At 37.7% G+C, this 23,867-nt stretch overlaps 1 protein-coding gene across 1 annotated transcript in view; it reads left to right on the top strand.

Moving 5' to 3' along the window:
- The window catches only part of LOC124645962, a 70,395-nt gene that overhangs the window by 21,041 nt on the left and 25,487 nt on the right, over positions 1-23,867 (top strand). Inside the window, exons 2-13 of the mRNA XM_047185959.1 lie at positions 2,924-3,096; positions 4,489-4,693; positions 4,931-5,151; positions 8,428-8,587; positions 10,185-10,309; positions 15,790-15,948; positions 16,588-16,713; positions 17,739-17,905; positions 19,135-19,318; positions 21,454-21,561; positions 22,306-22,362; positions 22,961-23,052. Of these exons, the coding sequence (XP_047041915.1) occupies positions 2,944-3,096; positions 4,489-4,693; positions 4,931-5,151; positions 8,428-8,587; positions 10,185-10,309; positions 15,790-15,948; positions 16,588-16,713; positions 17,739-17,905; positions 19,135-19,318; positions 21,454-21,561; positions 22,306-22,362; positions 22,961-23,052 (1,757 nt within the window). The 5' untranslated portion in view covers positions 2,924-2,943. The remainder of the gene's footprint in view (positions 1-2,923; positions 3,097-4,488; positions 4,694-4,930; positions 5,152-8,427; positions 8,588-10,184; positions 10,310-15,789; positions 15,949-16,587; positions 16,714-17,738; positions 17,906-19,134; positions 19,319-21,453; positions 21,562-22,305; positions 22,363-22,960; positions 23,053-23,867) is intronic.

Consider the following 23,867-nt stretch of genomic DNA (forward strand, 5'->3'; position numbering starts at 1 on the left):
TATTACTGTGAGACTTTTAAAGTATCGGTAAGTACTTTTACTGTTTTATAACTCAGCTTAGAATAAATGTATATTGACACTATCACTGTACTATACAAGTTTCGTATAGAGTAAGAATTAGCATTGAAAAAGAGATTTTTTTAGATTAGACACAAGCAATTTATTCATATCGGTTATCATATCGATTACTTTTTTCTGTGACGTAACAGATATGAACGGTTAAGGTTTGTTCACAGTGTACGTACCGAGATAAAAACGTATTTAATCAAACCTACCACTTTTCTTTTTATTTTATAATTTTATAAAGGTATCTTTACGAAAAGTCGACATGAACAGAGTAAATAAAAATCAATCCACTAATAAAATATAAAAGTCGAAAATGTTTTCTATCGATATACATTTTTACAATCGATATTTGCAGGTAACATCATGTATTATAATGGGATAAGTTTGGGATAGTTACCTACCTACGAATGGCTTTAGTTCGTGTATAAGAATTGCTGTGGGGTTTGTTTTAGAATATTTAATATTTATGTATTAAGGTTTTCTTTTCTTCACAGGCAATATGCCACTAACACCAGGTGGACGACAGCGAAATTATAGAGAACAATTCGAATAATACTATCTACTTATTTTCTTTTAAAAGTACGTCGTTATATACTGACCCTAATAATTCGTCTCTGTTACTTTTCCGTTATAACAATATAGCTTTCCTATCTGTTTCATATCTGTTTTTTACAAATTTTTTGAAAACGACCCACCTACTCTGTAAACATAAACTGACTTACTACCGAGAACCCTGCTAATTTATGCTATGCACACGTTAATACAGGGCAGTAATTTTGTGCTATACACTTTCATAAATCAGCACCTCATAAGACCACATTTATCAAGCTTTCATTGCTGACGAAATATCACGAAGAAATAAATTTTATACTGTAATTAAAAGTCGTGAATTGTAATTCGAAGGTATTTACGCAGTTTACGTACCTTTTAGCGTGTAGGTGACCGGAAGGCGACCGCCCGCCACCGGACATCGCGCCCAATGGTCGGAAGCCTATTTTGTACTTAAGCCCTCATTACGGACTTTGTGACAGTTTACGACACAGATGTACTTCAAGGAACTGTCGGGACTTTGACATAAGGTCTTTGTAGAGCTTAACTTCTGTAATAAAGAGATGAAATTAGTTCAGCGGCAAACTAATAATAAAATGTTTATGTTTTCCAAATAGTAGCGCTATGTTCATAGTTTAGTGCAGGGTTTATTTTCAGCTGTGATATCAGATATATCATACATGATGTGACTAATTATAAGAATTATGGGCAAAGAACAATGTCAGGTTTCGGCCCACCCAATCAACTTTTAAAACTGAATTCTCACGGACACAAAGTTCTTTACTACAACAATTTACATATAAAATACTAACTTCTTATAAAATATTTAATTGTTATCTAGAACTTTTCCAAAAAAATATCATGTTAATAAGTAATTATTTTGTTTATCGAGTTCAGGTTTTTCGTTTGAATAATTTGGAATAATTTGGTTTTGAGAAGTTCAATGCAAAAGTGGAAAACATAGAAAAGCTTCTGACATTAAACTACACAAAAAACTGTAAGAATTTTCACTGTACATGAAATATTTTTATTGAGCCTAAGTTACTATGGACGTCGGACATTGTTCTTTAAAATCACACTCGAATCACGTTCAGAGCAACCATTCTAATTAGATGAAGTGTGAAAAACCATCAAACGAAATGACTTGTAAAGTCATACAATATGAGCTGTTTCCTCCGTGCTCAGAGGACTTTGAGGTCCATGTTTAACAGAGGATAATAATATTGTATGTCATGTACAAACATAATTCTATACATTTAGGTATTCGCTGAATTTCCTACTAGAACTATTGGACCAGTGTAACTTCATAGTTTCTGTTATTTCGATATCCAATGTTCATAAACTTTAGCAGTAGTAACTATTAGTTAATCCTACTTGTTACCACAAAGATAGTATTGTTTCAACGATACAAAATAACGATGAACTCCTTAATACTCCGTGAACTCTGAGTAATTAAGAACCGCAAGCTCAGAGCGTGTCTTTTCAAAAGTGTGTTACCACAAAAGCTGACCAAGTGAAAAATGCCGCCGCAACTCATTAGGGTGTGACAAACTTTAAGAGCCACATAAAGCTTTATGTTCTGCTCACTTGATGTTGCACAATCGCTTTGAAAATGAGAAAATGATGGCAGTTCGGACAGGCCAGCGGTGAAAAGTAAAACTTAACAAAGCTTCCTTTTCAAATAAAAGAGTCCACCCAACGAAATTATATTCACTTAAGACATTTGTGTTTAAAATGCAAAATTGCTCTTGGCAACGGCTTGTAAATAATTGAAAACAATGAATGAACCGGAGTGTCTATGAAAAATGTATGTCGTGGTTCACGATCGAAGCTCGAGTCGACGGTCGCATAAATTGGACCGCGCCCAGGTGTTACGTTTACTACTTCTTTCGCTAAATTGCCTAGTACCGCGGTTCCTACTGCGAATTATGTCCTTTCCCGTGCCACTTCACACACTTATGAAAAACTTGTCCCGATTCTAGCAACTCTTTTAATAACAAATTTTAGTGTATACCTACAGTCCCGGAGTGAGAAGGAATATTTTATGACTTAGCACCGGCACAGCGAGCTTTATAGCCCGGAATATTTCTTTAAAGTTACCTAGATTCTGTTTGTAGTTTTTAGTATTATTACTTTTATTTGTTAGCTTTAAAGTACCGGCTCATGCAGATTAGTAAGTTTTTATCGAAGACGGTCAGTAATTTTAGTTCCAAAGAATTGGTTTTGATGTCATTTACTGGATTACAGAACTTCACTTCATGTGATATTTCGTAACATTATAGATAATTGTTGATTTTGGTTGTTCCAGAAAGCATCGTGACCCCCGGCATGAGGTCGGGGGAGGCGGGCGAGGGTTCGGAGCTGGCCGAGTTCGGCGCGCGCTGGCCCCCGCCCTACAACCAAGGCTACGGGTGGACGCGCTCCGCCACGCCGCAGCATCCACCCGCGCATCACCTTGCCAGGCACTCCAGGAGCCATCAGGTACTGTACTTACCTCATAGTTTTTTTTGGATATTATAGGGTATGTATATTTAGTTATTTCGTAAGACACATTTCAAAACGTTAAAAGCATTGTCTATCTTTGTCGAAGTATACAGTTTCTTTCCATCTGGTAGTTAGTCCTTGAATCTATCACAAAAAAACTGTCGTTATGTCATATTTTACCTTTACCTTATACCACTCGCGTACCTATAAGCAAAGTCTATGATTCCTCATAATGTGTGTTCCACATATCAAAGTAGCTTTTTGTATGGAACTACCTTTCCGTAGGTTTCACTCCCCATCTCGAGGGAATTTCTTCGCGTACCCATATAAAAAGAAGTCTGTAACTGCCTCTAGGGTTTTTTATTTAGTTCTAACATTTATTGTAAGTGAACAGTGCTTTCAGTGTTATTTATTGTAACTACACAGTTCCCTTCGAATCTTGTCAACCCTACAAATCCTTGATCGGCGCTTTTCACAAGTCCTGTTTAAGTAAGCCCTTTACTGAAACTTGACTCAAATACTTGCTGATTAAATGGGTTGGTATGGTCCTCAAGTTTGTAACGGCTTTATCTTTGGACCTATGTCAATACTGGCGGCATATATCTGTATTAAATGTGACTTCGACGTATGAAGTTTCACAGTTGGCTACCTATTATTTTATACTGAAGGATCATCATTGTTTCTCAATATCGGTCAATTGCAATACCTGCCATAATATTGTGTATGATATTACAACTATCTATAACACGCAACTTTAGAAAAAACTGCTAAATGGGTCAGTGAATGTCGGTCGTATGCGGTTTCTCTTTATTGGAGCAGTGCTTTGTCCGAAACTTCTCAATTGGCTTGGACACAGTTTTTATTACTGGCAAGTAAAATTTAAAATTCATTCTAGAACACAAATAGTTCGTGCGACCATAAATTGGCTTTTATAACAATCCGTCGAATATTCCGTGCAAGTGGTATAATTCGAAAAATGTAAATAATGACTAACACCTCAGAATTATAACTTAAAGTTTTATAACACCAACTAAACTTTATCTTTTGGCTCTTTGCCACCAATTTTTATTTAAATAAATGTGCTGTCAAATCTTTAAAGTAGTTCCAATAATTGCAACAGGAAATGAATTGAAAGCGGATTTTAAATAAGTTTACTAAGATACTACCATTATAATTGTTATATTGGCATTAGCTATACTTCAATCACCTAATTAGGTGTTAAATGATGTGACATTTTATTAAAAACCTTACCAAATAAAGTTTAGGGAGGATCTATTATTTGAAGGCAATCATTTGTGTCTTTTAATTATATTTCACAGCAATTATGAGTTTAAACATCTTAAAGTAATGTTGAAAAGCAGGATGATTGCAAGCAATCAGTGGTTGCAGGACAACCGGCACACAAGCTACGAGGCAGAGGACGCGCGAGGCAGGGCGCGGGGAGGGGTTTACTACTCTCCGCCGGGCACCTCGTACACCATCGTCGAGAGGCCAGCCTCGTCACACGGCCACCACACCTCGTACTCGCACCACTACGCGGGGAAGCTGTCCCGGGCGCCTTACCTCGGCTCCACTACCATTGCTAACAGTGCAGGTGATATGATTCAACCTCTCCATGTATAAAGTCTTATGAAATTAAGCTCCTCAGAATCTGACACCACTGTTGCAACGTAGACCTCATAACAAAGTAATGTCACAAATAAAAAATAGACTTAGAAATAGGAAATAGAAATTGGGTGTTTCAGCACCGTATCCGCACAACAAGCACAGTAAGCGTCAGTAGGTTAGATGATGTCACTCGCTGTATACTTATGTGATAGTTTGTTTGTAGCTGGAGCAACGAGCTTACGGAACAGCACGAATCACCTGAGCGCAGCAAACGGCAAGAAGCGGCCGATATCCCCGGAGCAGGTGCTGCGGCTGTTCGGGCAGGGCGGCGCTGCAGCGCTGGGCAAGGCACTGCCGCCGTCGCACCCCCCCGCCCCGCTGCCCGCGCCCCTGCCTGCGCGCAGGCACTCGCCCGCCAGTAGCCCCAGCAGCACTACGCACCATGTAAGTGCTCTTAATGCAACCCTAATTGCATTATTTAGATGTTACTCGGATCTAATTGGAGCACTACCAAATTAGCCTGCTACGGCGCCAGCCCGTAATTCAGGTTAATTCCGAGAACGTTCGTGATTAATTAGAGTATCAATGATAGGAAAACTCTGTGCTACGTTATGCATAACTTAGGTACTGCTGTATGCTTTCAATGTAAATAATTAGCTTCGTTATAGTAGCATATTACGAACAGAACTTGGTTCGATGTTACAGTTGCTCTACAATACTGAAATTAGTCATTTATATTTAATGGGACCTTGAATTTCAACAGCTGTTGAAATTGCGGTGCAGCAATTACTGAATCAATAAACGTATCGTCAAGGATTTCAGTCGGTGAATTAAAGTTCCAAAAATAGGTAAATATGAGGTACAGCGGGGCGGGGGGTGTCATGTGTCTAAATTATTCCAGGGTGAGGCCGTGCTCGCCAGTCGATACCACTACTTTATTCATGACCACAGCGGCGACCGTTTAGGTGCCAACAATATGGACATGACCACAAAGAAATTAATGGATTTTGCTTTATTCGCATATCTACATAGGATGCTTGAATAAAAATTACTGGATTAGACATTACATATTTGTCATTCCATTTAGGCCAAAAACAGAATACTTATAGGAAGCCTGAAAATAGCTCGTGTTTTATAAAAAAAACATTGTTACTAGTATGTGTGGGAGTGTCCACACAAAACTTATGGTGTCATGGTCAACGGCGGCCGCGATTGTCATCGCCACGTTCAGTCGCTGTCAGGAGACAGCCACGCTTACAGTGTCCCTATCTAATTAAACTTTATGAACGTTGAAAGTAAAACACCAACCAATTTTTGATTCCACGTAAACTTTTCTAACTTTATCGTAAAAACGTTAGGGTGGTGTCGTACCGTTTGACCCAATTACATTGTTTTTTTTCAACGCGAGAACGATAAATATTTCAATTTGTGAACGACGGACGAGTTGCCGTCGACGGTGCCGGTCTCATTTTCTCCTAACTGACGTAGTTAGTCGGTAGACATCGAATTTAAAATCGTTTAAAGTGTTGCGAGTAACGCCACACTTTTTAAAGCCTTTCTTAGTAATTATATTAGACTATTGGGAAGAATGAGTGTGTAGAGGTTCTCCAAACAGTGCGTGATGTTTCTCAGTACAAGTTGGTTCAAAGACAACGTATATTTAACAGACGTTCCAAATTGGATTCCACCGAGAACAATGAGGTAAATTAGACGTTTAGTCCTACTTATAAACTTTATGTGGTGTCTTGTTAAAGATATATACTTAGGTGACTTACTGCGATAAGGTTCAACACACGTTCGAAATTACTTTATTCACGTGAAAAGTTGAAGCTGAAAACTTGTGTGCAGTAATAGCTGTTTTAGAACTTTTGGTTTAAATCAATTAAAGTGTACTTAGGGGCTATTAACATCGCAAACTGAATGCGAGCAGTTAATCATTGTTGGAAAGTGTGAGGTATCTTTAGTAAAGTTGTATGAGCGTCAGTACTCCCAACAGAATTGCTGGTGAGCGATTACAGCCGGGATACACTTGTTGATATTAATCTTCATATGACATAAATGTTCATGGAATACCTACTATACACTAATGGACTTACTTACATACAACTTTAATGTGGAGTTAAGTTTCAATAAGGTTACAAAATAAGAAACCTAATCAAAAGTAGATAGGTACTTTATGTATTAGAAGCATCGACAACGTTTTGAAAACAATTCCTAAAAGATAATTTGTTATACAGTCTCCGTGAAGTCCTCAGCAATTTTTACTCTGTAACTGACACTTAAATCGACGTCGAATAAAATAATAATATGCACGAGCATTGTACAGTATAAGCTATAACATAGTTGTGAAGCAAATCTCGGGCGAGATCCGATGAAAGTATTCGCGGTGCGGATCGCTTGCAGCGCGGCTCGGGAGCGCGAGGCGTGGGCGGCGCCCGGCGCGCCAGCCGGGGGCGGCCGGCTTCTACAACTTCTTTGAGATGTTAAACGTTCGCCTCGAGAAACATTGTTTACGCAAAAGAGGGGCGCGCGGTTTATTGCTTATGAACGCCGCCTCCACTACAATATTGAAGGAAACAATTCTTGCTGAAGTCACTCGCGTTTCTAGATATCATTTCCTTTTCCTATATTTAGATCAAAATACTCTTTTGTATTGCACCTTATTGAAGTATAAAGGATTAGAATTTTATTACTTGCAAGCACGCAGCTAGCAGGTATGTGTTTGTATTATTATTTTGGGAAAACGGCACCAAACATGCCAGCCAGGTCGCGGCGTAATGTAAAGGAAACACGTCACTTAGTGAAAAATTAATAAATACGGAAAGCGACTGTACCTTATCCAATAAATTTTGCTTGCTACCTACTCATACCTACGTGTATTTTTAACGCGACCGAGCGTGTGGCGAATGTGTGGTTTTATACCCCTGTGGAACGAGTTTAGGAATCAGTTCGGGGGTTTTATTGTTTCCTAAGCGGTTATTGTCCTTTTTTATTGATGTAAAATTATACACAGTCATCTACAAATATAATGTCGGGCACTATTAAAATCTGCAAAGTAACGATAGAAGCAATATAAAATACAATGTCAAATCGTATTTTTTCCGAGGTGAAACTGTTTAATCATTAAATACTTAGTATCTCTTTACGATAGTATTAATTTAATGACAGATTTGGATAGTCTTCACCTAAAAAGTTTGCATGCTAAACAATGAACAGCCACGATATTTCAGAGACCGTAATTTGACAAGCTTCTGTTGAATAACAAAAGGGACGCTTTCATTTTTACACAAACATAATTTTGTTTAAGGAGCTAACGGGCCCATCGTTCACGCCTTTCATCTCTCAAACACAAACAGACCTATAAATGAAAGAAATTAACGAGTTGAATATTAAATAACGTAATTACTGTATTTATACATAGAAAACTAAGAACACAATTACCAACCAGCTTCAAACAAATGACATATTTCATCACGTATTTGTAAAAGTAAACATTGGTCCGGCCTTAAAGACTATCGACCATAACGTTGGGTCTATTCACCAGGTGTACGTTTTTGCGTACTTATGGTTATCTCAAGATTTTGTTGAGTACAAGCAATAGAGATCATTCTCCGAAATCTAAGCGTTAATAGGAAATTATTTTAGCTAATGCCATCTGTGCACTTTTTGAAAGAACACATTGAATAGCGATAATTTCTAAACTATACTGTTTGTTGGCAGGCAATATACCGTGGTGGTGACCGGGAGCGTGAACGTCCGTATTCGTCGGGCGGGGTGCCGCCGCCGCCGGCGGAGCCGGCCACGCGGACCGTCACCATGAGCCGGGACCCCGCTGACTCGCATGGCTTTGGCATCTGTGTCAAAGGCGGGAAGGAGGCAGGTGGGAACTTAAATGAAATACTTTCCATTTTGTGTGACAATAACATGACTAGCGTGATAAACTTTCGGAGGACGAAATTATGTTTATTTAGACGGTTGATGTAGGCAAAACACTTAATTTTAGTAAGTGGGTACCATCTACAGACACAGGGCCATAATTAATTTATCCAACAATGGAATCCTAAGATTTGATAAAAATCAAAAGGTTCAAACTAGATTGATTTTAGCTTGAAATGTTTCTTTAACTGAATGCAGAAAGCCTTTTACTTTTGGCAAACAAATTACGGACAACGCCCTAAATATAGAAGCACCATATTTTATTATTTCAGTCCAAAATAAAAGACATAAAATCCGCCTCGTCACTAACTAGCAACTGACTAGACAAGAGCGTCCTATCGATTTAAGCTAACGTGGGAGGCACGCAAATAGCTGAGAGCGGTCAGTCTAAACAATAACCCCGAGCTATTTGTGATACAAGCTTTACGTTCTATTTGTTCTACTAGCAAAGCAACTTTTTATCGGTACCGTATTAGTACAGAATATGTACGAGTACTATCGTGATTATTTGTTTTTTATTAATAATAACCCCTGTCATTACTCATTTGAATTCTCTTTCAAGCTGATTAGTTTACTGCTTTTATAGACTTACCTAACTAGTGAGTGTCTGAGTGGTAATAATTTACTTATTTACAAAAGCATTCATTATTATTGTTAATTACCTAAATGAGTACCTAAAGATCTTTGTCAAGAAATGTCCCTACTCGCAAATTGTACAATCCAACCTCATTTCTGTTTTTTCCTTGTGTACGCAAGCATTACAACCTCCTTTGAAACTTTTAAAACAAAATAAAAAAGTATGTCTTGTTCAGTCGGATACGCGGTTGCTTGTGGCAACTTTAAATGATAATCCCGCTTGAGTGAACTGGCAGACGGCACGGCACGGGTTATTCAAATTGCATAAAATCTCTTACTAGAGAGTGGGCTTATTATCCAAGAGACGCACAATAAAATACTTTTACAATGCTGAAGATGCTTAAGATTAGCAATTAGCAGGAATAATATAAATACACTATATAGATTATTGAAGTAATCTGTTCAATGCAACAATAAGTTCATGTCTTATCTGTTTACCTAATAAGTCAACAAGGCTCACTTTTGTGCAGACATACCAATTCTAAAAGTTCTCCAAGTTTTAATATCCAGCCACAAAGCCAAGATAAGATCCTCCTTGGTTTACATAACCCCCATTGTGAAGGTTACATTGTTGCTACGTTTTCAAATCCGCTAGCGCTTTTCATATCCGAATTTGTTCAGGCTGAATACGCTGTAAACAAACACAATCTTCTGATTATTGCAGAGGGTGCACTTTGCTCAAAATTCTAAGGCACAAATAAATATCAATGGTATACAAACTTTTATAGACCATAAAGTGGTTGTTGTGCAAGAAAATAAAAAATAAAATGTCTATGGTTTTTGGCGCCAATTCGAACATGGTTTAAAATGCTTTCTTTATTTTTTTGTTATTTTGCATGTTTATAAATTGGCTAGTTATAATTTAAGTGTAAAGTTTTAGTTAATGTAATAATATTTAGGCGTAGGTGTGTACATATCGCGAGTGGAGGAGGGATCGGTAGCAGAGCGCGCGGGTCTCCGCCCAGGGGACTCCATTCTGCAAGTCAATGGCACTCCGTTCTCCGGAATTTCGCACGAAGATGCTCTCAAGGTAAGATATTGTACGTCGTAAGGCGCTCTGATAGCTTTGTTCGTATTTGGCAAATATACATATACGTAGTAGTAATCTGACAAAAACTTTTTTTAGGTTTATAAAAAACTTTTTTACAAAAAAATTAAACCGACTTCCCAAAACACTAAAAAGCAAAAAAAAAAACTATTTTTAGGTGCATCGGCCTAGAAGTCGGTGTCTAATGGATGTTACTAAGTTAATTTTGCCACCGACTTCTAGGCCGATGCACCTAAAAATAGTTTTTTTTTTTGCTTTTTAGTGTTTTGGGAAGTCGGTTTAATTTTTTTGTAAAAAAGTTTTTTATTTAAAGCTTTTCAGTGATACGAATAGTTGTCACTATCCATACAAGTGAGAAGTTCTCATCAATACAAAGAATATAAGTCCAAATACGAGGTATTTTACATATTCAGTTGTCGAGTTCCCTCGACTTACTTTCTCTGGTCTCCATCATCAGGTCAGCTCCAAACCTTCACTGTTGCAAAGGTCTTGTCAATACAAATAATTTAAGCCCAAACACGAGGTAGTTTATATATTCAGTTGTCGAGTTCCCTCGACCCTCTCTGGTTTCCATCATCAGATCAGCTCCAAATCTTCACAGTTGAATAGTGCTTTTAGGCGTACACCTGAGTGTCAAGTTTTTACCCTATTATGCCTACAACTTTCGAAAGTTGCCCTCGATTTCTCAGGGTTCCCATCATCAGATCCTGACCTGATGTCTATGGGACCACCTCGGGAGTATATCCTATCAAACAAAAAAAGAATCATCAAAATCGATTAATAACTGGCGGAGTAATCGCGTAACAAACATACAAAAAAAAAAAAAAAAAAAAAAAAATACGGTCGAATTGAGAACCTCCTTTTTTGAAGTCGGTTAATTAAAAGTGACATGTATGTTTCAAATGACTGTTATTATGAATATTGTATAGCAAAGATTTAACTTAATAGGATCTACGCAATAACGAAACGGCTCATTGAAAATCATATTTTATCCTAATCGCCAGTTACATACTTAAACGTGCTCCTAAATCTTCATTCTGGCATTCGGCCTATTTGAGGTATATAGTTTGAGAGTCAAATAGCTAGGAATCTTCATTAAGTTAATGATGGTAATACCGGTGATATTTGTGAATTACACGGCGATTACATATATGACAAGATACTCAAGTAAGACCTGTTGCTGCTGGCAGCTTCTGCTGACGGTAAGCCAAATGACCCTCCTAACTGTCGCGAGCCAAATGCCTTCACTACCACACAGTCTCGCTATAAAGAATGTTTTAAACTGTTAACTTCGGTACACCTGCCAAAACACACAAAGAACCCGGTGTTGTTTAATGGGACATTTGCTTTTCGGGACCCTTGTCATCCTATATTCACAGATCCAGTGATGTATATTTACAGCTGTCGTTAGCATCCATTGGCAAATACATTCATACATATAGGCAGTACCTATTAGACGTTGTAGTTAATCATGCTCATAGTAATACTAAGAAAAAGAAACGGCGACCTCCGGGTTACACTGTAAAAGTTGAGATATATTACATCGATTCAAAAGCGTTAGGTTTATATTTTACTGTAGCTATCAATTTCATCCTTCTATAATACGGCGTATCCGCTTCTTTTCTACCAACATCAGTTTATGAGCTCAAACTAAGTGCCATAGAAATGTGTGTCACATTAAGTATCTTTATAAAAAGAGAAAATATAAACTAAAAACCTAAAGTTACGTTATTTTATACACAAAGTGTCTGCTAACGTAGACAAGCTCGTCGGTTCATAGTGGATGGAAACACTTAGCGGATGATAATTATGCGATTTATATTGCGAGCTCGCTCTAGGAAGCTAAGATTGTAAACATTTATAAGTGGCTGGTGTTGGGCTCTGAAAGCTTTTAAAACATTATTAATTATGAAACATGATTTTAAATAAGTACATGTAGTTTTGACACTTTGCAAATAATGCATGATACTTAAGTGATACGATTCGATGCCGGGTAAAAGTACCAATGTAAGCTTCAATGTTTATGAAAACTATGCATAAGACGTAAACTGCGTATTTTTCGTTATGTATGTATCATTCTTAATTCTTTAAACAGTTAATGGATTAGCACTTTCACTTCACACGTGTAAATTATACTATTTTTATTATTTAAAAAATGGTAGAGAACCCCAGTGTTAAGTCTGCCTTTGCACTACGTATACAAGAAGTATTTCATGAAAAACTAAATTTGGTCTCTTTTGTAGAGATTTATAGCATGTCTGGCAGGAAATGTCTCTCATGGGGTATCCTCGTCTATTAATAATCTAAGTGTCACAGCAAACTTGAGTCGGACGTGTTTAATATCGACTTTGCAGTGTGCGAAATTGAGATCGTATTTCTATTGAAAGTTGCTCTAGTGAAAAGTATTGCAAGATCTATCCATCTGAGACCGTCTCAATCAGTTTACAATAGACGCGTGTGCTACTGAGTTTTAATGAAACACTATAGTAAATGGAACTGCGCCTTAACCTACCTACATACGTGTACCTAATCCATTAAAGTCCACCTTTGTTCACGTATGAAATGAAGGATGGAGGAAAGCGATGTAAAATGTATTTTAACGGCCTCGCCGAGCTGCCGACTAGTTTGTACGTAAAAGCTCTGATTGCTCAATTGGGAGTAGCAAGAATATACAAACAGGAGTTTCAAAAGTGACGGAATAAAATAAATACACGAGTTTAAAGTCACATGTAGTATTCAGGATCATATAAATCCGAGCAATTAGGTAACTCTAGTTTTAGATTAAGGAATCTATTTTAGGATCCAATCAATTACTTTGATGATATCAATTACTTGATCTACATGTAATCACGACTGCTTATGTTCGTACGTATTTAACTTTTACTATATTAATGTAGACTACATCGCTACCTGCCGACTTTATAATTTAAATGTCTGTCAAAATGTCGTGTTTATTTGTTCAATACTCCAGTTATACTGAAGTACTACATAAGTAGAGCTATTCTTATTTACATTTTACTTTAACCTGAATATTGGACATGCAAGCGGCATTGCTGTGGGTTTGGAAATGACAGGCGGACACGGCAGGGAGACGTTTTCTATTTCCGTGTTAATGTCGACCGCAGTGAGCCACCTACCACGCAGCAAATAATTCTGGAAACCTCCTTACCTTATAAATAATGTAACATGGTCTGGAGGTGGCAAAATCAATTAATTATGTTTTAGGGGATATAATATCTGTGAACTCTTACCTATTTAATGAATTTTATAAGAATTGATGAGTTGTTCTTTTTTATCGATCCCAAAAACAAACGAAGCCATCTCAGTTATTCTTAGTATTTTTTTTTACGATTTGGTCGTTAATTTCTTCTTTAACCAGTATTTCGTGACTGGGTACATACTCAAGAATCCTGCAGCGCTTTTCACAGCAGTTTTCTTTTTTAAAGGTCAATGCAAGCATAAGTAATGTATTTCTTCATGCAACATTCTTTACATTATACTTACATATTTGACGTACGAGTATTTTTCTACTGTACATTCCTATTTTTTTAAGATATGTTCTATGTTTCTATGTCTATCTCTGTTCTGAAACTCAAAGTTATAAACGAAACATTTCTACCTATATTACCTATAGGTACATAGTTTGCTAAGTAAACAATATTGACTTTGCGAAATGAAGGTACTTAATTCATACACATTCTAAGGGAACCGAGGTGAAAGTTCCTAAGTATACAACGAGTTTGGTTTTCTTTCCAGGAAAGTTTGTTTTCCTTTCGTTTTCTCAGCAGGTACAAGTCAGTATTAGACTTGGAATAATATTGGTTATGGCAGCTATATTTCAGTTGTTTTCAAGTTTTTATGGCTCTCATTTAGTAAGTACCAATCTTCTATATTTATTTGGTATCTGTAGGGAAGATATTTTTGTATCGGAAGCTTCGAGCGAAAGTATGATTATATTTCTTTTCCGATACTTGGATTGTTGGAATATGAAACCGATTCTGTCTCAAAGTATAACACTAAACTATGTAGCAAATATATTCGGAGTAATAGTTAGATAGTGAGTATAGTGGGAGGGTCAGGTAAGCGGTACTATTTTTGCAGACGTTGTTGGACTTTTCCTTCCGCACTTGACGATATCGCTTGATTTACGATGTCGCTTCCTGACATTCACTGAGACCTTTTTGTAAAACACGACTTTAGTTGTTCCGCCACAAACACGTTTTGTTATATTATTAACTTTATCTTTAGGAACTGTTCCGCTAGCGTAATATACCCGTATACATTTTGAAGTTGTAATCTAGCATTTAGGTTGGTGCTAGAGAAAACAGAATAGAAAATACAATATTGTTGCTACTCAGACAGATATAAATGTCTAATTTAATAGATTGCGTAAAAGCATGTGGCAGTTATATAAATATACCTATATGATAGATAGGGAGCGGGCAGCGCCGCGCCGGCTGGCCGAGCGTCGCCAGGGTGTCCCGTCCCCCTGGCCCGGGCGACACATCAGCTGACGTGACTTTATCTCATACAAAATAAAACGAACACACAGATAGCTTTCATTCCTTTTATATAAAATGTCTTCTAAACTAGGTATATTTGTGAAGCTACTTTAAAATGTATTTGGAAATGGAGCCAACTTAATTTAGTTTGTTTCTAACTAAAGCTGTTAATAGATTTGAGAATGGTTTATCTACAATTTACGATTTTTTCCAACATCGTTTATTTTTTTATAGAATGTTCTCTACAATATCTCCGTTTTTCGTATTTGATGACGTCCTTGTCCTTTCTTTAATCTTTTCTTTGATCTAGTTTTCCCATTTTGGTCGAAGGACCTCCTCGCCCTTATCTAAGAACGCTGCAAGCATTTTTTTGAAACATGACAATTCGTCAGCTAGCGTACCGAATGGTAAATTATTCAATGCTGTGAGACATATATCGCATAACCTCAAAATCAATCATCATAACACATCCTTGATAACATAAGCTAAACTCTGAAGAAATTGTAACGAGATAATGATTAAAGTTGATATGGGGTTGTAGTACCTATATTTATATAATAAAGAGCTTATGATAGCCATAGAAATTTCGCCCTTGGTAAAATTAACTTGGTTTAAATACAAACTATTTCTGCCCCAATTTAGACGCGCAACACGAATATGTTTCTAATTTGTGTACGCTATTACGACTTATCGCGCATTAACTTAGTTTTATGTACGTTGGATGGCAGAAATATATTTATGTCGAACGTTAATATTTGTGGTATAAAATAAAATTTTATTTTCCTGCAGGTCGAACCAATATGTTTCTATATTGAATTTTCTTTAGGATATACGCGGCCTGATATGATAGGTTTGGAATAAGCCTGGTTTAAATCTCCATACGTGGTGCAGAGCCTTACTTAGCTTAGCTTACTCAAGTTTTATTCTATCGAATAGTTTAAATGTAATGTGTTGTTGTAGATGCTGAAGTCATGCCGTCAGCTGACGATGACGGTTCGGACGGCGGGCGCGCTGGTGGGGCGGGCCTCGTGCTCCTGGATGGACCGCTACGGCCGCCCCGCCTCGCCACCGCCGCTGCGCCCTCCCCGGTCTGCCAGCAAAGATCGCTCTATACGAAGGGCAAGTTTTACTTAACGAAACTACTTCATATTTCAGTTGAATGTCTGCCAAAATAAATATCCACAGTGAGTGTTATTTGTAAAAACACTGACATACGTCTATCAACTTAAAATATAGCAAAGGATTAGTCACATAGCGGAATGCCATCACTCACCAAAAGATGACGACAATTACTTATAAAACCGTAAATTAATTTATGACATCATAAATTTTTATGGTCAATTCCGTTAGCCGTAAATATGAAATGTCGTTGCACATTGGGGTTAGAGGTCGAGAGCTTTGCGGTATGTTAATCGTAGTCAACTAACCGCTGAATTCTGTCGTTAGTGGTTGTAATGACGTCGGGTGGCATCGATCTCCGTGACGTCACCCGCGCGATGAGCCCGATCATAATACAAAGTACCGACATTTTGGTGAATGAAGCCATACTTGAGTCGCGGGAGCACAAATTACGTGTTTATGGCCCTTATGTATTATAATAACGTTACGTGCCAAGCGTTTCTCTAATAGCTATTTCCGCAATGTTCTATCCGGAATGCCATGAATTTTCTTATATGTAGTACGACGCATTTTCATTCCATTTACGTAGATAAAGTGCCATTACAATTTTATCAGCTAATCATACGAATTTGTGTGCAGGTTGACCTATGTATAGAGCCGGGACAGTCATTAGGACTAATGATAAGAGGAGGGCTGGAGTACAACCTCGGCATCTATATCACTGGGGTCGACAAGGATTCCGTGGCAGATAGAGCAGGACTTATGGTAATTATGCTTTTATGGACCACTTATCTACTTACTCATTCGATCACCCTTTGGGATGAATAATGACTAGAAACCCTTTGAACACCCTTTCTACTTATTTAATAAATCTAAAACTGATAAATAATAAGAAAAACTCACAGATTTATTTCCTTTGCCCCTAGTATAGGTTTTCACTAAGCATTATACCCAAATCTACGACATTTTATTGACAAAGTTTTAAAGGAATTGTGTGCGTAAACAATAATTCGAGTTATTTACGAAGCTCAATAGTGCAGAAAGTGTTTCAATAAAATTTTCCCACTGAAATAACTTCAGTGCTATAAAAGGAAAGCGGAGTAAGTTTACTGTGAATATAAATCTCAATTTAGTGCGCTTAGTTTGGTGCAATTCGTTGTAAATTAACGCGGCACCCAAGTCTGGGAAACTTGCGGAGACGGCAGGCAAGAGGCGCCTCGCGACGGAATTGCATCGAAGTTTGTGCCAGCAGGGCGCTTCATAGCCGACTAAATTACTGGTTTGTTTCCCATTAAACTTGCAGCGCTATGAAAATGACGTTTTGCATAGCGGATATTAAATGAACCCTTGGATCGACCCAATAGTCAGCTGTTATATCTATGCAATAAAACTAAATAACTAAATTGAACTCGTAATACAAATTTTGGTGTCGCAAGTAGCGGTGCGAGGTGTGCTGGCAAATTTATAACGTTTGAGCTGGACAGTCGCCCGCCTCACGCTTTCTGCACGCTACCTACCTACATCCGGGCTCGTAACTTATAGTTGAAACTTCTGCCACAAACAATTTTACAAGAATTTTCATTAAACAAACCGCACTTGAAAATCATTGCTCGATCACTAAAAACACTTTCCTTGAAAATTATAAAACAGCAAAAACATTTCTTGGATGCTAATTAGCAAATGGGAGTTAATTTGGTAAACTTTTGTTTGAAATTTTCATAAACAATAACTTCAAAATTGCTTATACTTTATACAGCTTTTGTAGTGTTATTGTATCCTTTCTACGATAGGTAGGAGACCAAATTCTGGAGGTGAACAACCAGTCGTTCGTGGACGTGACGCACGATGAGGCGGTGGCTCAGCTCAAGTACCACAAGCGAATGTCCTTGTTAGTCCGGGACGTGGGGAAGGTGCCACACGCCTGTACAGCTTATGGGGAACGAGACGCCGCGCCTAGGTAAATATACCTTTATTATAGCTGTAATTCACTAACTATAAAGCTAAGTCCTAAAAAATATAAATAGTAGAAAATAATGCTTTTCGCGTGGGAAAATATATAGCAGGATTTCCTAGAAACAAGTATGACGCAGACTGGACAACGTACCATGACAACATACTTTCACGGTAGCAAATAAAAATTAATTATCCAAAGTAATTAAAGTTTTCTCGTTCATTCCATTTGCTTAAAACTATTTTAATTTAACTTTGTTTTTGGTTTAATTTATAAGATTTGAAATAATTACATGACTTCACGTAAGTAAGTAATGAAATACATTGAACGAAACTGTAAAGCTGAAAGCTACATAGAAATGGTTATTTTTACAAGACCCTAGAATTGAAACAAATACAGCACAACCAGTTAGCCCGACGCTGACATAGAGTGACATGATGCATATTTTTGCAATTTCTACTCACGAGTTATTTATTTACGATTTATTTCATTCAGAATTCCACAAAAATACTTCTGAAAAATGACACTATTACAGTAATGTTACGAAAGAGTCATTCGATTTGATTATAAGTACTTAATTTCTTGGAACAACTTAAAAGCTAGTTTTTTGGTCTACATTTTTATTACCTACTAAAAGTTTTTTTTATGGCGAGTTTTGTTGGTGTAGTGTGGTGGGATTTCGCTTGAAGTTACCACGTAGCGCTAAAAAGTAGTTTCTTAAGAACTTGGTTCAAACTTTAACGTAGAGGCAGCCACTTAATATATCATTCTGTGGACATAATATGTGGCAGTGCCTAGACACACATAAGTAGACCGTATGTCTTACTTAAAGAAACTATAATTTTATAAATGTTAAGCCACGATGACCTAATTAACCTACAATAAGACCAGCTATTAAAATATAATGGAAAACACGTGGATGACGAAGTTGCGTTCTCTTAGGAACTTACAGGTGGCGAAATATCGATTACCTATATTTTGTCAAAAAGTAAGGGACTCACTGCAAACTTAGTCAGCCTTTAGTTTGTTTGGGCTCATAAATCTCAGACAACTAAACAAAATCTACATAAATATCAGGTGGACTTTGATTGGAATCAAGACTTTCTTTATAAAAAAAAAATAACTATCGGGTCAACTGTCATCCGACTGTTTAGTCTGCAGTATGACGTCAAAATATATAAAGCAAAGCCAAAGCAAAGATGGTTTGAACCACCGAAATGATTTGTTTGGTGCAGAATAAGTGGTTGGGGAAAGCGTCGAGGCGCGGCGGCCACGGCGGTGGAGCAGAAGGCGCGGTCCCTGCTGCCTCAGTGCGACCTGCCCGCCATAGCCTACTACATGGAGGAGTACGCCGCCAGGAGACTCACGCCCGACTCCTTCCTCACCGTCGTCAGGGACCTCCTCGATACGCCACAGAAGGTTTGTCTATATTCAATTGTCTTCTTCTTCCTGCCCTGTACCCAAGTTATTTTCGGTCGGAGTAGTATGTTTATTTCATCTGTCAGAATTCATACTAACATCCATATATTTATATTAAATTGTATTAACAGTGCATCTGCATATTTGAAATCAAAGCATTTTTGTAACTTAAATGTACTGTTTCACTAAATGTATTACCTACTTACTTAACGTTGTTTTCACTCGTGTTGTGTGTTAGATAAATTTCGAATCGAAAAGAAAGATACTACTTATGAGTTACGTATTATTCGGTACCGGTACACATCACAGTCCACAGACTGAATAACTAATCTCTACATACAAACAGAACGCCCCAGCACACTGTAAAATTTTAGTCTACCGATAGTGTGATCGGGCTGTGTGCATATTATAATGATCAGACCCGGCCGATATTAGACAGATTTAAAAGTTTCATTAGATTCACGAAAACATTAAAAATAATCTGTCGGTCAACAATTGTCCGACAGTTTAGTGTGCAGTGTGAGGGGGCTCTAATACGAGAATCGATGCCACAATCCTTACTGCAGTTGGAGGCTTCGGAATCCGGAGCATTTAGGTCATCACACATTTATACCACAGAGCAGCTCATATACCTACACATAATTAGGTAATACGTAACTGTGCCTTAGAACCAGTTCTAAAAATAGGTCGAATCGCAAAATGACCTGACCATTAATGTTTACCTAAGAATACTAAATTCAAGACCAATTTATTCCCAAAACGTACCGAACACGAATTACACAAAAATACGATCGCAATATAATACCGTTGAAAAGACCTCATACAAGTATAATTCGTGAACCGAATTCGGATACTTTCAAAGATTTCTTTCTACTTTTGTCGAAGTTCAGATTGTGCTCCATCGGTCCTATTATCTTGGTCCCTTTGATCCCTGTCTTGGGATATCCTACACTAATACTTTCGTATACACTGAAGGTTAATGAAAGTATTATGCGTTAGGGCTTTTCTTGTGTAATAACGTAAATGTAAGCTGTACACATAAGGATAACGTTTCGGATTACAACCGGCTCATTATTGCACTACTTACATTATGTTGCTGGAGGAAAAATCTAGTGCTTCTTCTTACAGTCTTTCTATTGTCTCTACCCATTGCTCTGTAGATAAGAATGTACATTTTATCATCTTTTTCGTTTTATTTCTCTTTTTCAAAATATTTATTTAACGTTCCTAAAAAACTCAATAGCTAATTTCCTTTTGACGGCCAGCAGCAGTCTAGCCGTAACATGGTTTAAACTTGCAAAATTCTCGTTTATTCGAACTCAATCTGAAGGTAGTTCTCATTGATAAATAGAAATCCAATTTATTTTGATTCCTATCGATACTGTAACAGTTCGAAAGTAGGCCGCTCGGGTGACTAAGAAGTCTGACATTGATTCAATACAATTCACTATAATAACGGTTATGTTTATACATAAAATACAGCACATTAAGCGTGATATAACTTTTTCTAGAATCCATCATTTAGATTACACGATTATAGCGACGGATGATTTCGCGGTAATATTATACCGAGTAAGCACGTAGAAAATGTCTTTACTTCGACATCTCTATGCATTATTCAGTACATCCCGAATTTCGTTCACTGACACGTTTCTGTATCAGTGAGATATTTTCCGTCTCATTTGGCGGTTATAGGAATAAAGTAATTTGTTGCTTGCCGTGAAGTGCACGTGTAGGCAGTACATCAATACATTATCATCAATCATACGCGGTTTAACTTATGTCTTGTGCAGACACGCTCGTCACATTACCAAACAACAATTTATCTTGCTGCCGCCGAGCACGAGCCTTTATGTTATATTCATGTTTTACATCATAAATATTTTCAAAATTTGAGTGTAGGTTTGTAATTTATTTTTCCACATTCAATCTGTTTGAGGATTAATTTTGAATGTAGGCATGCATGTCGCTGTCTGAATTATTCTGCATAGCAAAATATCTTGCTCGAGAGCAGTCCTTTGTTTCCTACCTGTTTAACCTACATTCTGTAGCACGTAACCTCGACTATTTCGGTCCATAGCTAGTTTTGCCGAGTAATTCTTTGTACAAATAATAAATGAGTATTTTGTCCGCAGTACACACTTCTGACGGAGATAAGAGAGTTCATGTTGCCGGAGGACAGGGCGAGGTTCGACGAGCTCGTGTATAGGAGAGGCGAGGAGCCAGTCGACCACCACATCAAGGTAAAATTTATCGTATACCTGGGCGACCCTAAACTATGGATACCTGTTTTTTTATCAACAGTGAACTGAATGAAAATGTCTGGATTCGGTGGAAAAGTTTCAACATGTTATATACAAGTGAATGATATATTTTTCATATCAGCGTCTCCCGTAAACACAGTTTTAGAATTAATTGGAAACCATATTTGCACACAAAGTACTCCAAACACTAGAAAACTGCTTTTCCAATTGTAGACGACAAATCATGTAAATAGTTTGCAACGTTTACACAATTTATTTCTTGTTCAGCGAAAATACTCGGCATAAACCGTATTTTCTCCAACTTTATTAGGCAGGCTTTCGTCTTACAATGTAATCTGTGCTTCACCTGCAGTGCCTAATTAAAATCCAGCTCTTTTTGTTAGATTGCTCGGACAAACTTTGTTTAAAGGATGTTTTTCTCCGTCTACAATTAAGATTACTTTGTCAAAATAACTTTGTTACTCACAGTAAATCTAACTAGCACTTGAAATATAGGTTAATAATTGTTTTATAATAGGATGCGTGCATACATCGTATTGTCCGATACATTCACATCTCTAGAGTGCTCACAGTTACACTGCTGCTCTACCTCTACAGTGACTGCGAAAATTCGTAACATAGAGATGAATTAATCATTTATACTTGGATCACACGAAATTATATATACTTCAGTGCAAAACAATTTGCACAAAACTTAGTTTGATGCTTACGATTTGTTGGTAGCGGGGTTCCGAGCGACACATGCTACCCTCCTCGACGATGCATGAGTTGCACGACCCGGTAAGTGCACACGCTTTATTTATTCACTTGACTGTACACAAGGACGTACACAGCTGCTCCAAACAACACTCCTATTTCCGGAAAATACAGCATTTAAATTAAGTACTTCAAAGGATGGAGAAGGATCGCCGGGTACGCCCCTGTCTCTGCATGTTCCATCGATGTCATAGTTTGATTGCTTTCTATAGTAAATTGAGCTTTATTTATAAATGGTTCATAAACGTATTATTTTAATAACACGTAGGCATCATGAAACATCAATGAAACACCTTTAAGGTCAGGCCTGACAAACGTAAAACTCCCATAATCCCTATCACGGTAAACGATTTGTGGGTATAATATTCTATGCGTACTTTTCTAGATTCTAATATCAACCACAACCTTTTGAAAACTTAAATATAAAGTTTATTTTGTCCATAAACTTAATAGAATAGTACGGACTATGCAATGTTGTTGTTGTGTTGTTGTACTACACCACTTTAGAGTTCCAAGCCCCTAATCAATTAAAAGTTAGTTGCTCTTCCACGTAAGTAATGTTACGTGGGAAGTGGTTGAAAGTGTTGGGGCTTTCGGGTCAGGTTGCGGGTTATTGTTATAGGAGGGACCGGCGGAGGCACCTCTCGTAGCCGACCATCGCTCGCCCTCCGAGGACTCCGGCCTGGGCCTGCCACCGCATGACCATGCTTACAGGTGACCTCATTATATGACTGACCACACTTACATTAACATAGCTAGAGCTCTTTACACTACGTTTAAACATGATTTAGAGGTTTTTGAAAAGGGGGAAGGATATAAGAATTATATGTCATTAAACTGAGGCTGTGCGAGATCCGAGAGCCGCAAGCGAGAGACCGCACCTCTCTAATGAGCGAGGCGTAAATCCCTCATCGCTGGCGGGGCCTCTTATAAAGGCGCTTAAACGCTAAAGTACCATTAAAGTGCGAAAGCAAAGGCTGAGTCCTCGTCGAGCGTTCGCTTTCGTCCGCTCTTTTACATCTCACAGCGAAAATAACCCACAGTTTTCCACTAGCCCTTGTCAGCGCTCACTCTGGCGAACCGAGCATCTCATTGGCTACTCGCCAAACACTTCCACTTTTATTCAGTATTGGAATCGATTGTTTTATGACGGCATAAACGTTCCCATTTATTGTCACCGGCGGTTTAGTGCCATTGTCCTGCATCCGTAAGTAAGGGTTGCATTAAATTTATTGCCAGTAAAATGGATGCGAAAGCGACGTTTAAACTTTTATGGAAGATCAACTTAGTCAAATTGTTTCAATATAAATAATATTGATGTGCACTACTTATAGACGCGGTCCATGTTCATCTAGCCCGATTAACGATTTTGTTGCATGACGTTTTTGTAACAATGTTGAAATATCAAATAAAGTATCAATAATAATAAACCACGAACCCTCGACCAATTCATTTGTTACACTTGCATACGTGTAACTAGCGTTACGTAGGCTTTATGGCCTAAATGGAAAATATTGATGATCGTCAAG

This window comes from Helicoverpa zea, chromosome 3, assembly GCF_022581195.2.
Source record: "Helicoverpa zea isolate HzStark_Cry1AcR chromosome 3, ilHelZeax1.1, whole genome shotgun sequence".
Lineage (NCBI taxonomy): Eukaryota > Metazoa > Arthropoda > Insecta > Lepidoptera > Noctuidae > Helicoverpa > Helicoverpa zea.